General features: G+C 40.8%; 1 protein-coding gene across 7 annotated transcripts in view; it reads left to right on the forward strand.

The window, feature by feature from the left end:
• LOC148844222 (glutamate receptor 2.7-like) overlaps positions 1–17,545 on the forward strand; it is a 55,186-nt gene that overhangs the window by 24,259 nt on the left and 13,382 nt on the right. For all 7 annotated transcript variants that reach the window (XM_088956751.1, XM_088956747.1, XM_088956750.1 and 4 more), the window contains one exon: positions 8,637–8,949. In XM_088956751.1, the coding sequence (XP_088812877.1) occupies positions 8,637–8,949 (313 nt within the window). The remainder of the gene's footprint in view (positions 1–8,636; positions 8,950–17,545) is intronic.

Consider the following 17,545-nt stretch of genomic DNA (forward strand, 5'->3'; position numbering starts at 1 on the left):
AAGGTAAGATGTCTAAGCGGCCATTTGACGGTAAGCCTGAAAGATCTGAAGGCACACTTGACCTGATACATACTGATGTATGTGGTCCCCTGAGTGTTAGGACACGGAATCAACACGTGTACTTCATCACCTTTACAGATGATTTTTCACGATATGGTTACGTGTACCTAATGAGACATAAGTCTGAATCATTTGAAAAGTTCAAAGAGTTCAGACAGGAAGTCAAGAAATAGTTAGGGAGAGAAATTAAGGCCCTTCGATCAGATCGAGGTGGCGAGTATCTCTCTGACGAATTCAGGGACTACTTAAAGGCCAATGGGATAGTGTCACAATTAGCTCCTCCTGCTACACCTCAACTCAACGGTGTTTCAGAGAGGAGGAATAGGACCTTGTTGGACATGGTCCGGTCACTTCTCGTACGCTCACAATTACCCACATCCTTTTGGGGATACGCATTAGATACTGCTATCTACGTGCTGAATCGGGTTCCAACCAAATCAGTTCCGAAAACTCCATATGAACTTTGGACCGGAAGGAAGCCAAGTGTAAGACACTTGAAGATTTGGGGTTGTCCTGCACACGTTAAAAGAACAAGTGCGGACAAGTTGGAATCTAAAACCAGTCGTTGCCTGTTTATAGGCTACCCAAAGGATTCGGTGGGTTATCTATTCTATGACCCGAGTGAGCAGAAAGTGTTCTGCAGTCGAAACGCCCAGTTCTTAGAATCCGATTACATCCTGGACACCCATCGTCAGGAAATAGTTCTTGATGAGGAGAGCTCAGGAGCAGTGGGAGATGTCCCACAAATTCCAGGTAATTACCAACCTAGAAGAACCACCCGGGTATCCAGACCACCAGTCCGATATGGTTATGACCAGGATAGTTACCTGGTGGAAACCTTGACTAGTGAAGAGGATCCCGTGACTTACACGGAAGCTATGTTAGACATAGACTCCCAGAAGTGGGTGGAGGCCATGAGAGCTGAAATGGACTCAATGGAGACCAATGGAGTCTGGACTCTAGTGGATCCGCCCCCCGGGGTAAAAGCAATTGGTTGCAAATGGATCTACAAGAGGAAGAAGGGCCCCGATGGCAGGATTGAGACCTTTAAAGCTCGCTTGGTGGCGAAAGGGTATACTCAGAAAGAAGGCATCGACTATGAGGAAACCTTTTCGCCCGTGGCCATGCTTAAATCCATTAGGATCCTGCTAGCTGTAGCAGCGTACCATGACTATGAGATTTGGCAAATGGATGTCAAAACCGCGTTCCTGAATGGAGATCTTAGTGAAGATATCTACATGCAGCAGCCGCAAGGCTTCATTGCTGCTGGTCAGGAACACATGGTATGTAAACTTAATAGATCCATATATGGACTTAAGTAGGCTTCTAGGAGTTGGAACATCCGTTTTGATTCTGCAGTCAAAACGTTTGACTTTGAGCAGAATCCGGATGAGCCCTGTGTTTACAGGAAGTCCAGTGGGGATAAGATCACCTTTTTGGTGTTGTACGTGGACGATATCCTACTCATTGGGAATGATGTAGGAATGTTGACTTCGGTCAAGGTATGACTATCACAGCAGTTCTCCATGAAAGATCTTGGAGAGGCTTCATACATACTGGGTTTTCGACTCTATAGAGATAGATCGAAGCGGATAATTGGATTATCCCAGGCTGCTTATATTGACAAAATTGTCAAAAGGTACAGCATGGAGAACTCCAAGAAAGGAAACGTTCCTTTCAGGCACGGAGTCACTCTCTCCAAGAAGATGTCTCCCAAGACTTCTGAGGAGATTGAGAGCATGAGAGACGTTCCCTATGCCTCAGTCGTAGGGAGCATCATGTATGCCATGCTGTGCACTCGCCCTGACATTGCTCAGGCGGTGAGTGTAGTAAGCAGATTCCAGGCAAACCCAGGGCAGGAGCATTGGACTGCTGTGAAGAACATACTCAAATACCTTTGAAGGACAACAGAGTTTTGTCTGGTATTCGATGGTAGTTCACTGCAAGTTCTAGGGTATACCGATGCCGATTTCCAGTCGGATCCAGATGATAGAAAGTCTACATCTGGGTATGTTTTCACGATAGGATTGTGTGCTGTTTGCTGGAAAAGCAGCAAACAGGGGTCCACTGCAGACTCCACAACCGAGGCCGAGTACATTGTCGCAAGTGAAGCTGCCAAGGAAGCCGTGTGGATGAAGAAGTTCATACACGAATTGAGAGCGATTCCATCCAGCACATCTCCCATCCCGTTGTTGTGTGACAACAATGGAGCGATCGCTCAGGCTAAAGAGCCTCGGGCTCACTCGAAGTCGAAGCACATCGAGAGAAAGTACTATGTACTGCGGGAGATCGTTGGTAGAGGGGACGTCCTGATTCAGAAGGTAGCATCAGTGGATAATGTGGTAGACCCATTGACTAAGCCACTGACACAGAAGGTGTTTGAGAAGCACGTGGAAAGTATGGGACTCCGGCTTGTACCAGATTGGACCTAAGTGCAAGTGGGAGCTGTTAGACAGTTTTGTATGCCCTTAGCTTCAATCTGATTTGATGTACTTTTGTTGTTTAGTGGAAATAAATAAAGTGCATGTTTGATTCATGTTGTTTGGTTTAATTCTGTGTAAAACCCTAAAACTGGACATTTATAGAGACTCATGTTAGTTTTAAATGTTCACAGCCGTTGGATAAGTCTGGGGAGATTTATCCTGCCAAGGCTGATACTGGTGTGCCACCAAGTGTTGGGATGGCCTGTCTCAGCCATCAGGGTAAGACCCGAGGCACATGCAGTATGGGATTACTTGAATCCTTGAACCGGACCAGATTTCCAGTATTGCCCTGGACCTTGGAGATAGATGGGCAAAACTGGAAAGTTACACCTGACCCCTAGACTCGATTATGACATTTCACTAGGTGTTGGATCAGGCTGCCTTTGATATGCCATTCAGTGAGATCCTTAGCGGGGATCAAAACCTGGGTATGTTGGGGCAGTTTGAGAATTCATCTGAGTGGGTGATCATAGTGACAGAATCAGCCACTTTGTCGGACAAAGGGTAATGATCGGGAATGCACTCTCTCTGATGGAAACAAAACTGCCGGCAGTTGATTTCAATCGTTGGAATTTTGTTTTGCAAAATTAATATATTTATATATATGTACGGTTTCGAATTGTTTGCAAATGGTTTTAATTCCCGGGATCCATGTGAGAGGAGAGTGCGGCACTGTTCCTTGCAGCCGAGGGAGAGGTCCTCTCTTGTCGGGCAGTGCTTGATCATTAAGGGCTGAGAGGTTAAGTGTAAGACCATTGAGGATAATACCTGATGGGCTAATCTTGCACCTGCCCATAGTCCCTGGGTTTTTATAAGATGGCTTGGCCCAGGGACCACTTAATGTAAGTGTTGGGCCCATAGGGTCCATATGATGGACTCAAGGGGTTCATTGAGTTTTTCAGTGAATTCGGCTGGGCCTTGTATTAAAGGCTGGGACGAACCCATGTGGCTGGTGTGTAGATCAATGCTTGGGTCCCACGCCATACAAAGAAGCCCAACTGGGCAGCAGATTGGAAAGTAATTAGACACTGAACACTTAATGGGCCAAAAGCCCATTTCGAGGTGGGCTGATATGATCACCCATCCATGGGGCGAATTTGAGATTAAAGTTAGTAAAAGGATTGGGCCTTTTAGCCTTATCCACTCTAAGAGACCAAATTCAAATTAGATTTGAATCTGGTAACCTCCTGATAAGATCAGGAGTAAGCTAACTCTATCTGCAGAAAGGATTAAGATTATCCCCTATCCAAATACTGATTTGGATTGGGATAACTCCTAAAAAGGAGGTTTCTTAATCAAGAAGAAAGGAGGAGATTTCGAACCACCTTGAAGAGGTATAGGATACCTCCTGCGAATTTAGATCTGATCTGATTCATGATCTCCAGAAAAAACAGAAAAACAGTTTAGCCTTTTTGTTTTGGAAATCTCCTCCTGCCGCCGCCATCTGCCATTGCAAGATTAGATCTTTGCAGAGAAGAAAGTCAAGAAATCTGTTCTTGACATCAGTCTTGCAAGAAAGACTAAAAAGGATTCAGTGTTTAGTACTTCCAGAGGATTCTTGTGAAGGATCCAGTGTGTAGGACGCACCCTGCTGGTTCTGTTCCATTCACAGCTGTGTCATCTTCAGCAGGAACGGATCTTGGAGCATTCTTTGGGCGTGAACACCAACTTTGGGAGATACTGTTTCTCCGGATCAGGTATATTCCCTCAATTTTCTTTTGGTACAGATCTGGTTTGATTATGGTTCAAGTAGGATCCTTGAATATTGTATTCTAAATTTAGGGAATATGATTCCCAGTTGAGAGAAGGTAGGAAATTTTTGAAATTCGCCCACCCATTTCGCAACCTTTATGGCGTCCATTATTTGGATCCTACCATTCTTTCATGGAGAGTGGTGCAAGTTCTTCTACTAGAGCATGCATGGAGTCAACCCTCTTGTGTTGGTGCTAAAAGAATTGTGAAGCAGGTTATAGTGAGTCGGGGACTGAGGTTGGAGCTGATGGTGGACCAACAGGTGGAGCTGATGGACTAGATGAAGGAACAAAAACAGTAACAAATTGTGAGCTCTCTTCCCCAAAACACTCCCCCTAAGAACCACTAAGGAAAAAGAATGTAGACTCAAAGAAGGCTACATCAATAATGACAAACTTTCTCCCCGGATCATAACAATAATACTTCTTCTAGTATTGAGCATACCCAAGAAAAAACCACATTTCTTGGCCTTAGGACCTAACTTCCTACGATGAGGATGAAGAATGTGAACAAAAAAAACGTACTCAAAAGCTCTCAAAGGTATATGAAATATCTCCCTATCTGAAAAAAGAAGACTTAATGGCACCTTAAACCATAGGATGCATGAAGGTACAGAGTTAATCAAGTACACAACCGTGAGAACTGCATCCCCCCCAATAACGAATATAAACTGAAGCACACATCGTAAGACTTTTTGCCACCTCCACAACGTGTCTATTTTTCCTCTCTGCTACCCATTCTGTTGCGGTGTACAAACACAACTACTGTGATGAATCACCCCATGCTCCAAAAAAATATGTAGCCAAATCCTTCTCAAAATATTCTCTAGCATTGTCTAATTTGAAAACCTTATTCCTCACTCCAAATTCTATGATAACCATCTAGTAGAACTGTCGCACCAAAATAGGTACCTCATCACGCGATCTCATCAAATATATCCAAGAATGTTGAGTGTAATCATCCACAAACAAAAGAAAATAACGATAACCACTCATGGAAGAAAAATGATAAGATCCCCATACATCAGTGTGAACAATATCAAAAGCAGAAGAACTTTTTTTACTTAGTTGAAAAGAATGTTTATAACGCTTTCCCAACTGGCAATTTTCATACTCTAGACTAGATAACTGAACAAAGTTAAACAACTTTGGAAACAAACATCTCAATGAACTCAAAGAAAGATGACCCAAACGATTATGCCAGAGCATAATTTTACTCACTATCTCTGATCCACTACTACTGCTATTAACATGGAACATGGTCGGCCTAATGTCTCAGAATCTCATCTACAAGGCAGACTCCATTCACCTCACGACTACTCCCAATCGACCTCTTTGACTCCAGATCTAGCAAAACACAATCACCAGGAAGGAAAGTCACTAAATAGTTCAAAATTTTTGTCAGACTATTCATAGAAAGAAGATTAGTATAAAGTCTAGGAACATGTAAACAAAAGACAAAGTAATGCCATCAGTCATAATTGTTCCTTTCCCAGCAATGAGAATATGGGAACCATCTGTTGTGGAGACTATCTCTTCCAAAGCACAACTGATAAGAACTGAAAAGGGTAGACATCAGTCATATGTTGAGATGCTCCTGAGTCTATAATCCAGTGAGGTCCCTTCTTACCTGAGGTGGATGCATAATTTAAAACCACATATGAACTACCTATATGAGCAAAGGAAGTAGTGTGACTAGCTCCTAGATTTCTTACACTCTACTGCCCACCTGAAGAACTAGAACTAGCCAAGTCCTTCCTACTCTTAAGCTGTCCATACTTCTCAAATTTAGTTCTGATTACTGCAATTGCAATGGACTCCAAGTCGGCTTAGGTAAGAGGTCCCGAAGAGTCTCTTGTAATTTCCACATTTGCATTTACCTTCTTGTTCTTGACCCGAGCTGGTATAAGATGTGGATGAAGCTTCCAATAAGTGTCTCCGATATGCTTAGGCTTCTTGCAGTAGTCACACACTAAGTCCTTATCCTCCCTCTTGATCTCACTACTTCCACTGTCTGCATTTGGTTTAGGTTTGACTGTACTAACCATAGCTGATTGGTCAACCCCAGGTTGTCTCAACATGACATTCCTCCTACTCTCCTCTCCACACATAAAGGCATAAATTTGAGAGAGAGTTACACTTTCTCTAGAAAGGTTGTGTTTCTTGGCAATATCAAATTCAAGGTTTAGTCTAGCCAAGAACTCAAAGACCCTATACTTCTTTACCAACTTCTGATAGGTTTCTGCATCCTTCATACTGTCCCCATCCACAGTCTCTAAGTGATCTATCTCTTGCCAAGGTGCTTTTAGCATGGAGAAATACATAGCAAGGGGTCTATTTTCTTGTTTTGTATTAATCACTTGATTCCTCAACTGATAGGCTCTAACTACAATCTGCTTCTGGGAATAGGTCTCAGTCACTCCATCTCAAATCTCCTTTGTAGTATTAGCCCACAAAAAAGTTTTACCAATGTGAGGTAACATAGAATTACACAACCAAGATATCACCATGTAATTCTCTTGTACTCACTAGGAGGAATTTATATTAGGTTTCTTTTCTTCCCTTGTCATGTACCCAATTTCCTATGAGCACCAATAGTCATATTGGCTAATTGTGCCCATTCTAAATAATTTGTACCAATCAATTTTACTATGGTAATAATCTCAAATCCAAAGGGATCACTGTACTTCCTACACCCAGACTAAGGTTATCGGTCCACTTCAGCTCAATACTCCAACCCTCCATTTCAATTTCAATCAGTTCAAAAACAAAAAATAACCAGGTAGAAAGCCTCCAAGATCATATTGATCTCACCCACAAGGGTATAAGACCTTTCAAAAGGAAGTAAAACCTACACAGAGAGAAATCTCTCTTCTCCCACCTTCTCTCATAGGAGAGAAAGGTGAATCGATCTTTCCAAAAGGCTCAAAACCTGCTAGAAACTAAACTGCTCTTTGTAGAAAACTAAAGAAGTCCAGAAAAGTGTGAGTGCCCAATACCAGGTAAAAAATGAAGAGTCCAACTTGACTAGGGCTCTTCCCCGCACTCTAGTTCTTCCTGATTTTGATGTCAAAACATAGATCACCTTCTTGATGATTGAAACCCACCAAAAAATCCAAGAATTAGGCAGTCTAAAATAGATCAATCAGCCCTTTATCTCCTCATGCAATCGGCCGATCTAGGGCTGCATGAAAGAACTCCAAGTAACCCTAGCCTTGCTCTAATACCAAGTAGAAATCTGCTAAATCAAAAATCTGTAAAGAAAATAAGTGTTTGTTGTGGAAGAAGAGAAAGAGAAGAGAAGTTGAGAAAGAAAGAGAGAACAAATCAGATCTGGCCACCCTTTCCATTAGATTTTATATTTTAATTAAAAAAGAGAGTACAATGATTAATATGCCCTTATAGGATGGCTAACACATAAAACAACATAAAAACCATAAAACATCACTCCAAAGGATCCTAACAAGTGTGTTATGGTGCTGGCTTCTATCTAAACAAACAAAAACAACTAACAAATCGGCTAATAAAAAAAAACAACTAACAAATCTGCGCAAAATCCTCAACAAATAACAAAAGCATCAAAGAAATAAAAGGCAAGAAGATCAGAATCAGGAAAAGAAAGTAGTAAAGAGAAGAGAAGAAAAGAAATTAGGAAGAACATAAACTTGAGTGTGTATGAGAAATAAGATTCTGAATACCCAAAATCAGCCATTTCTTGGATGGACATTTCATTTCACTAGGCATTTTCTATTTGGAAAATACAAACATTTTCTTGTCTTCTTTATATTAAAAATTTGAAGATTAAGGCCTGTTGTTTGAAGGGAAACAACAACATACAGAGGTGAGATATTGGACTAAGATTATTCTTTAGTTTAAACTTGGGGAAACAAGCTCTTGAAGGGAGAGTTATTCAAGAAATATGTTCATACATGCCAATGAACTCTAAAATAGTTTAACTTGATCTTTCCACAAGATACAATCATAGGGAATTTGCAACTAAAACCATTCAGAATGTGCATGGCTGCTAAGGAAGCATATGTTTATTGGCGCATGGAGGTAAAGGGGGAGTTAATTATAGGCATCACAAGTTACAACTTACAACACCCTCTTCTACTTCCTCTCTCGATAGAAGTACTGAGACCATAATATCCTGTTTGGGTAACAATAGCTACCATATTAATTATTCCAGATCTAAGTTTTAAGTGAATTCCAATGTAATGGTTTACATCATTTCAGCACATAAAATGCATTTTTGTTTTATTTTCCTAGGTTTCTTATTTTCTGTCTTTTACCTTGTACAAGTTCATGATATTTCCTTTACAATGTGATGTGCGAAAAATAGGAATATGATGCTATGATAGGGGATACAACAATAACTGCACATCGATCTTTGTATGTGGACTTTACATTGCCATATATGGATTCCGGTGTCGCAATGGTCGCACCAATTGGAGAAAATGAAAGAAAGACAATGTGGATCTTCTTGAAACCATTAAAAGCAGATCTCTGGTTGACTATCGGAGCCTTTTTTGTCTTCATGGGCTTTGTGGTCTGGGTTCTTGAGCATAGAATAAATGATGATTTTAGGGGTACACTTTCCCAACAATTTTCTACAATTTTATGGTTCTCTTTCTCAACCATTGTGTTTGCTCATAGTAAGTGCTCTTTCACTTTTTTAAGTTATCAAATTCCAGTAAGTAATAGAATTTAGAATAGGATAGATGAAAGGCAAGCAGTACAAGGCTTTTATTTTTATTGTCTTGTTTCTGTAATAATTATAAGTGCATTAAACATATTTCACACATTTGAACCAATGTCTCAATTTATATGGATCCCCACAAAGTGTTCAAATATTTGGTGTAAGATGCACTTTTACATCCTAGAAGAAAAAAAAAAGTGTCACTAACATTTCTTTAGATAGATATTGTATAGAAATAAATAAAGGTCAGATGTCCATTGAATAATGAAAAATTTACAATATCCAGGTTTTATTGAGGAAGAGAACAAGAAGAAGAAGAGGAGAAGAGAAGAGAAGAAGAGAAAAAGGTTCGAATGGAGAAGAGAGTTATTATTGACTCTCTCAAACTTGGGATTTTATACTATTGAGAAAAATTACAAGCCCTCATATTGGCGCCCAAATACAAAAGAACAAAAAGGACAAGAATACCCTTGCACCCAAACAATCTCAACACTCCCCCTCAAGTTGAGCATATATGTCAATTATGTCGGCTTATCTAAGTTCTTGGAAAACTTTGGATGACGAAGGCCTTTGGTGAGACAATCAGCCAGTTGGCAAATCTCTTCACTTGCTATCCTCTCTTTAATAAAATGTCTATCCACTTCGATAGGTTTTGTATGGTCATGTTGCACCAGATTGTGGGCAATGTTTATGGTTGCTTGATTGTTGCAATAAAGTCTCATTGGAGTATTAGCTTGGATGCCTATCTCAGTCAATAAGATCTTCAACCAGAGTAATTTTGACACTCCATGGACCATTTTTCCCTATATTTTACCTCAACACTAGATTGAGCAATAAAGCATAGTCACCGAATGTAGATATTCTATCATCAATAAACCATACTCGGTCTGTATTTGTGTAGGCCTCAACCTTTAAATGCCCCTGATTGCCCCTTTACCAAGACATCCCTTCAAATAGGCTAGGATTCTATTAACAACCTTCATGTGGAAGGTTCTGGGCTCATGCATATTTTAGCTAACCACCCCAACTCTATATGATATATCAGGTTTAGTCAAATATAGATAAAGTAGGTGGCCCAACCACTCTCTAATGACCCCTTTGTCTAGAAGAGCATATCTTTCAGTAGTACTCAACTTGTGATAAGGATCAATTGGAGTTTCTACAGGCTTGCATCCCAATTTCCCAACTTCATGGAGCAAATCAAGAACATACTTTCTTTTAGAGAGGAAGATTCCCTTCTTGAATCTTGTAATTTCAATTCCAAGAAAGTACTTGAGATCATCGATATCCTTAATCTCAAATTCTAAAGCAAGAAAAGACTTTAACTGAGAGATAGCTGAGATGTCATCCCCAGTCACAACAATGTCATCAACATATACTATCAACACAGTCAATTGACCCTCAACCTTATGAACAAGGTGTGATTAGCCTGAGATTGAGAGAATCCAATCTACAAAACAACATTTCTAAATTTGTCGAACCAGGTTCTAGGGGATTGCTTGAGGCCATACAAAGATTTCTTCAAACGGAAAATTTTCCCTTCATTGTTAGGGAAGCTTACATTAGGAGGTAAATCCATATACACTTCTTGTAGATCCCCATTAAGAAAGGAATTCTTCACATCCATCTAATTTAAAGGCCAAGAGAAATGGGCAGCAAGTGACATAATCACACGAATAGAAATGATATTCCCTCCTCAGATACTAGTTCTTCCATTTCTCTTTGTCGTTCCACTCATATTTCTCGACCACCTGACCGCTATGGTTTTCCTTCAAACCATAGCTTTTTTTCCACTATCTTATTTTCCACAGATATTCTGCATTCATACCAGCAAGATGTTAGTAGTCCATACTAGAAAGAGGCCATGGATGCAAAGATTCATGCTTTACATGAGAATGACACCTAGGATCTTGTACCGGTATAAGGCTTGATTGGTTGCTCAAGGATACAAGTAGGAACATGGAGTTGATTATCAGGAGACATTTGCTCTAATTTCTAAAATTACCACAATCGGTGTCCTCTTAGCCCTGTTTGTTGTTCAGTCTTGGTCAGTTCACCAGTTAGATGTGAAGAATGCCTTTCTTCAGGGTCAATTGAAGGAGATTGTTTATATGAAGCATCCTCCTAGATATTGTAGTGATGCTTCTCTTGTTTGCAGGCTAAAAAAGTCTTTATTTGGGTTGAAGCAAGCTCCCTGAGCATGGTTTGAAAGGTTCTAGGTTGTTGTTGTTGTGGCGGGATACAATCAGAGCTCCTCTAACTACTCTCTCTTTCTCTGACCTTAAGGCATTACTGTCCTCTTATTATATGTTGATGATATGTTGTTGATTGGGAATGATGGTGAGGAAATTTGTGAGCTAAAGTCTTTTCTAAACTACTCCTTTCACATGAAGAATTTAGGTCCTCTTACTTGTTTCTTGGGTTTGGAAGTTCGTCATAATGCTCGGAGATATTTTATGTGCTAGCAAAAATGTTCCATTGATATTGTGAAACTAACCAGCATTACAAATGATAAACATGTTAACACTCCTTTAGAGTTAAGTTGTCCAAATCAAAAGGCTCATTTTCCTGATGCCCCTCTATATCAACAACTTGTGGAGTCTCTTATTTATCTCACTATGACCCAACCTAATAGCTCTCATATTGCTCAAGTTGTAAGTCAGTTTGCCTATGCTCCTTGTCAGCCTCACTTGAACATGGTGCATCGGATCATCCGTTATATTTGTGGCACAATTACTCAAGGTCTCTTATTCTCCTCCTCTTCACCCATTAAGTTGAGAGCATATGCAAATGCTGATTAGGCTGGTTGCCTAAATACTCCTCTCTCTACAACTGGGTGGTGTGTGCTTCTGGATGATTTTCTCCTCTCTTGGAAATGCAAGATGCAACAGACTGTCTCCAAGTTCTCCACTAAAATAGGGTATAGGGCAATGTCTTTTGTGTTTAGTGAGGTAGTTTGGCTACAATCTCTATTTATGGATCTTGGTGCCCCCATTCCTACACCTATTCATCTCTATGAGGATAATACTAGTGCTATCAAGATTGCATCAAATCCTGTGTTTCATGGGAGGACTAAGCATATTGAGGTGGCCTCTCACTTTATTAGAGACATGTTTCTTGCGGGGTCTATTTCTCTTCCTCATGTAGCCTCCAACATGCAAATTGCTAACATCTTCACAAAGGCTATGTTTTGACTGAAGGGATGAGAGATCCATCACATGGATGGCCAAACCCTGTAGGAAGGTAGGGCGAAATTTCAAAAATTTCTCTCTCCCATCTGGGAATCTCATTCCCTATTTTAGAAAACTGCATTTTCAAGGATCAATCTTGAACCAAATTGGACTAGATCTGAAACTAAAAGGGAGGAGAGGGATATACCTGATACGAAGTAACAGTAACTCCCAATGAAGGTGTTCACGCCCAAGGAGAAAACCAAAACCCGTTTCCACTGAAGATGACACAGTGTGTAGAGAAGTAGGATCAGCAAGACGGCTCTTCAGCAAAAACCGAATTCTTCAGCAAGAATGGAGTAGAGGGTCATGAGCACGACTTCAGATTGCTTCTTCTACCAAGAAGCAATATAAAGAACAAATCTTGATCACTCCCACAAGTAGAGATCGAACTAGGTAGGGGTGGCAAGAACAGGGAAGAACTCTACAGATTGATGTGATGTATATAATTGAGGAATTCACCCCCTTTATTTATAGCCTTCTCAGGATCAGCCTCCTAATCTAATTAGGAGAGAGTTCTTTAGTGCAAATCTGATATTGGGATCTGGACTCTTGAATGGATAAGACTTATCTTATCCTTCAGCTAATCCTAATCAGATTATAAATCCTATCTTGGCTCCTTTTAATTAACTGACTTAAGCCCAGTTCGAATTGGGCTTTAGGCCCATTAAGTTTATGTGCTCATTTAACCTCTTAACCTGCTGCCCAGTTGGCTCTCTTTGTATGGCGTGGGACCCAAACATTGATCTACACATCAACCACATGGGTTTAGCCCAGCCTTTGTTACAAGTTTTGGCTGAATTCACTATAGGAGACAATGAACCCCTGAGTCCATCACCATGGGCTCTTAATGGGCCCAACATTTACACTAAATGGTCATTGGGTCCAGCCACCTTATGAAAACCCAAGGACTGTGGGCAGATGCAAGATTAGCCCACCAGGTATTACCCTTAATGGTCTTACACTTAACCTCTCAGCCCATAATGAGACAAACACTTCCCGACAAGAGATGACCTCTCCCTCGGCTGCAAGGAACAGTGTTGCACTCTCTACTCACATGGATCCCGGGGATTAAAACCTTTTGCAAACATTTTGAAACCATAATATATATATATATATATATATATATATATATATATATATATATATGTATATATCTAATAAATATATTTTGCAAAACAAATCTCAACGTTTGAAATCAACTACACGCAGTTTAGGTTTCCATCAGAGAGAGTGCATTCCCCGTCATTTACTTTGTCCGACAAAGAGGTTGATCTTGTCACTATGATCACCCACTCAGATGAATTCTTGGACTGTCCCAACATACCCAAGTTTTGACGCCCTCTAAGGATCACTGATTGGTTTATCAAAGACGGCCCAATCCGATACCTAATGCAGTACCATAATCAAGTGTAGGGGTCAGGTGTAACATTCCAGTTTTGCCCATCTATCTCCAAGGTCCAGGGCAATACTAGAAATTGGTCTGGTTCAGGGTTTCAAGAAAACCCGCACTACATGTACCTCAAGTTTCACCCTGGCAGCTAAGACAAGTCACCCCAACCAACGGCTGTGAAGATTCTAAACTAACATGAGTCTCATAAGTGTCCAGTTTAAGGGTATTACACAAAAATACACCAAAACACATGAATCAATTATGTACTTTTATTCATTTACAATAAATGTTAGCAAGTACATCAATCTGATTGGAGCTAAGGGCATACACTGTTTAACAGCTCCCACTTGCAGTTAGGTCTAATTGGGTATAAGCCAGAGTCCCATACTTTCCACGTGTTTCTCAAACACTTTCTGTGTCAGTGACTTAGTTAATGGGTCTGCTACATTTTCCGCTGATGCTACCTTCTGAATCAGGACGTCCCCTCTTCCAACTATCTCCCGTAGTACATGGTACTTCCTCTCGATGTGCTTTGAATTCGAGTGGGCTCGTGGCTCCTTAACCTGAGCAATGGCTCCAGTGTTGTCACACAACAATGGAATGAGTGATGTGTTGGATGAAACTACTCCTAATTCCTGAATGAACTTCTTCATCCATACGGCTTCCTTGACAGCTTCACTTGTGGTAATGTACTTGGCCTCGGTTGTGGAATCTACCGTAGACCCCTGTTTGCTGCTTTTCCAGCTAACAACACGATTCTATCATGAAGATATAACCAGAAGTAGACTTTCTATCATCTGGATCCGACTGAAAATCGGCATCAATATACTCCTGGATTTGTAGTGAACTACCATCGAATACCAGACAAAACTCTTTTGTCCTTCGAAGGTATTTTAGTATGTTTTTCATAACGGTCCAATGCTCCTGCCCTGGGTTGGATTGGTATCTGCTACCACACTCATTGCTTGAGAAATGTAAGGATGAGTGCACAGCATGGCATACATGATGCTCCCTACGGCTGAGGCATAGGAATCTCTTTCACGCCCTCAATCTCCTCGGGAGTCTTGGGAGACATACCTTTGGAGAGAGTGACTCCGTGCCTAAAAGAAACATTTCCTTTCTTGGAGTTCTCCATACTGTATCTTTAGACAATCTTGTCAATGTAAGTAGACTGGGATAATACTATTATCCTCTTCGATCTATCTCTATAGAGTCGAAGACCCAATATGTAGGAGGATTCTCCAAGATCTTTCATGGAGAATTGCTATAAAAGCCACACTTTCACCGTAGTTAACATTCCTACATCATTCCCAATGAGTAGAATGTCATCTACATATAGAACAAAGAATGTAACCTTATCTCCCACTGTCTTCCTGTAAAAACAGGGCTCATTCGGATTTTACTCAAAGTCAAACTTTTTGACAGTGGAGTCAAACCGGATGTTCCAACTCTTAGAAGCTTGCTTAAGTCCATATATGGATCGATTGAGTTTACATACCATGTGTTCCTGACATGCAGCTATGAAACCTTGCGGTTGCTGCATATAGATATCTTCAGTAAGATTTCCATTCAGCTTCGCAGTTTTGACATCCATTTGCCAAATCTCGTAGTCATGGTACGTTGCTACAGCTAGCAGGATCCTAATGGATTTAAGCATGGCCACAGGCGAAAAGGTTTTCTCATAATCGATTCCCTCTTTTTAAGTGTACCCTTTTGCCACATGACGAGCCTTGTAGGCTTAAACTTTACCATCGAGGCTCTTCTTCCTCTTATAGATCCATTTGCAACCAATTGCCTTTACCCCAAGGGCGAATCTACTAGAGTCCAGACTCCATTGGTCTCCATTGAGTCCATCTCAGCTTTCATGGCATCTACCCACTTCAAGGGATCTATGTCCAACATAGCTTCTGAATAAGTCACGGGATCCTCCTCATTGGTCGTGGCTTCTACCAAGTAACTTTCTTGGTCATAGCTGTAACGAACTGGAGGCCTAGAAACCCGGGTAGATCTTCTAGGTTGGTTATTTTCTGGAGCTGGTGGGACATCTCCCACTACCCCTGGGCTCTCCTCATCAAGAACAACTTCTTGATGAAGATTATCTAGGATGTAATCTTCCTCTAGGAAGTGGGCATTTCGACTGCAAAACACCTTTTGCTCTTTTGGATCATAGAACAAGTAACCTACAGAGCTTTTTGGGTAATCTACAAATAGGCAATGATTGGTCTTGGATTCCAATTTGTCAGCACTAGTTCTTTTAGCATGTTCTAAACAACCCCAAATCTTCAAGTGTCTCACACTTGGTTTTTTACCGGTTCATAGCTCATATGGAGTCTTAGGAACGGATTTGGTTGGAACCCGGTTCAGCACGTAAATCGCAGTCTCTAATGCGAAACCCCAAAAGGATGTGGGTAACTTTGAGTGGACGAGAAGTGATCGGACCATATCTAATAGAGTTCGGTTTCTCCTTTCTGACACACCGTTTAATTGTGGTGTAGAAGGAGGAGCTAGTTGTGATACTATCCCATTGTCCTTTAAGTAGTCCCTGAATTCGTCAGAGAGATACTCGCCACCTCGATCTGATTGAAGGGTCTTAATTTCTCTCCCTAACTGTTTCTCGACTTTTTGTCTGAAATCTTTGAACTTTTCAAAAGATTCATACTTATGTCTCATTAGGTACACGTAACCATACCGTGAGTAATCATCAGTAAATGTTATAAAATAAATGTGTTGGTTACATGTCCTAACATTTAGGGGACCACATACATCAATATGTATAAGGTCAAGTGTGCCTATAGATCTTTCAGGCTTACCGGTAAATGACCGCTTCGTCATCTTACCCTGAAGGCAAGGTTCACAGGTTGGAAGATCTTCTACGGTTAGAAAATCCAAAGGACCATCATTTACCAACCTTGTGATACGATCTATGTTAATGTGGCCAAGTCGGTAATGCCATAGGCGCGTGGGATTAACTGTATTACGAGTCCTCTTCTTGGGGATTATATCCGACGTAGTTTCGGTAATGTTTGTTTCCGGAGAAGGATGGAGAACATAGAGACCGTTCTCAAGTTCTCCGTATGTGAGGAATTTGTTATTCCGTTTAATAGTAATCACATTACTAAATAAGATAGAATAACCACCCATGCACAATTTTGAGATAGAAATCAAATTTCTTCTTAAATTAAGTACGAAAAGGCAATCTTTAAGTACAATTGTTCCTTCTATGAAAACTAGTTCTACAATTCCTATGGTTGTAGTTGCAACTGTTGCAAAAGTCCCTAAGTAGAGCGTCACTTCTTCGTCACTCAGTCTTCTGCTTATCTTGAACCCCTACAGTGAGTTACATGCATGAGTCGAAGCCCCGGAGTCAATACACCAGGAAGCAGAAGTGACCAACAAATTGGTCTCTATGATAAAAGATTCAAAATTACCTTGTTTCTTAGTCTCCAGATATTGAGGACAGTTCCTCTTCCAGTGGCCGGTCTGTTTGCATAAGTGATGGGCATCCGATGCTTTGTCCTTTTGCTTTTTCGGTTTGCTAGTATTCTTCTGAGGCTTTTTCTTTGCCCTCCTCTTCTTCTTACCCGAGTTGCCACCTTCAACAAGCATGGCTATCGGTTTATCCTTCTTGATTAGTTCTTCAGCCCTCTGCAACATATTGTTGAGTTCCTGAAGGCTAACATTTAACTTATTCATGTTGTAGTTCATGATAAAATTGGAGGGAGGAAAGGAATTTAGGATGGCATCAACTTTGGTGACATGATCTACCCCTGACCCAAGTGCCTCCAGTTCATTAATGTAACCCATCATCTTGAGACAATGGTCATGAACCATCTGGCTCTCGGTCATTTTTGCGGTCATGAACAGCTTCAAGACCTTCTGACGAGTAGAATAATTCTGCTCCTCATACATTGTCCTCAGACTATCCAGGA

The sequence above is a fragment of the Nelumbo lutea genome, chromosome 8, assembly GCF_056320005.1.
Source record: "Nelumbo lutea isolate HS-2025 chromosome 8, American lotus-T2T, whole genome shotgun sequence".
Lineage (NCBI taxonomy): Eukaryota > Viridiplantae > Streptophyta > Magnoliopsida > Proteales > Nelumbonaceae > Nelumbo > Nelumbo lutea.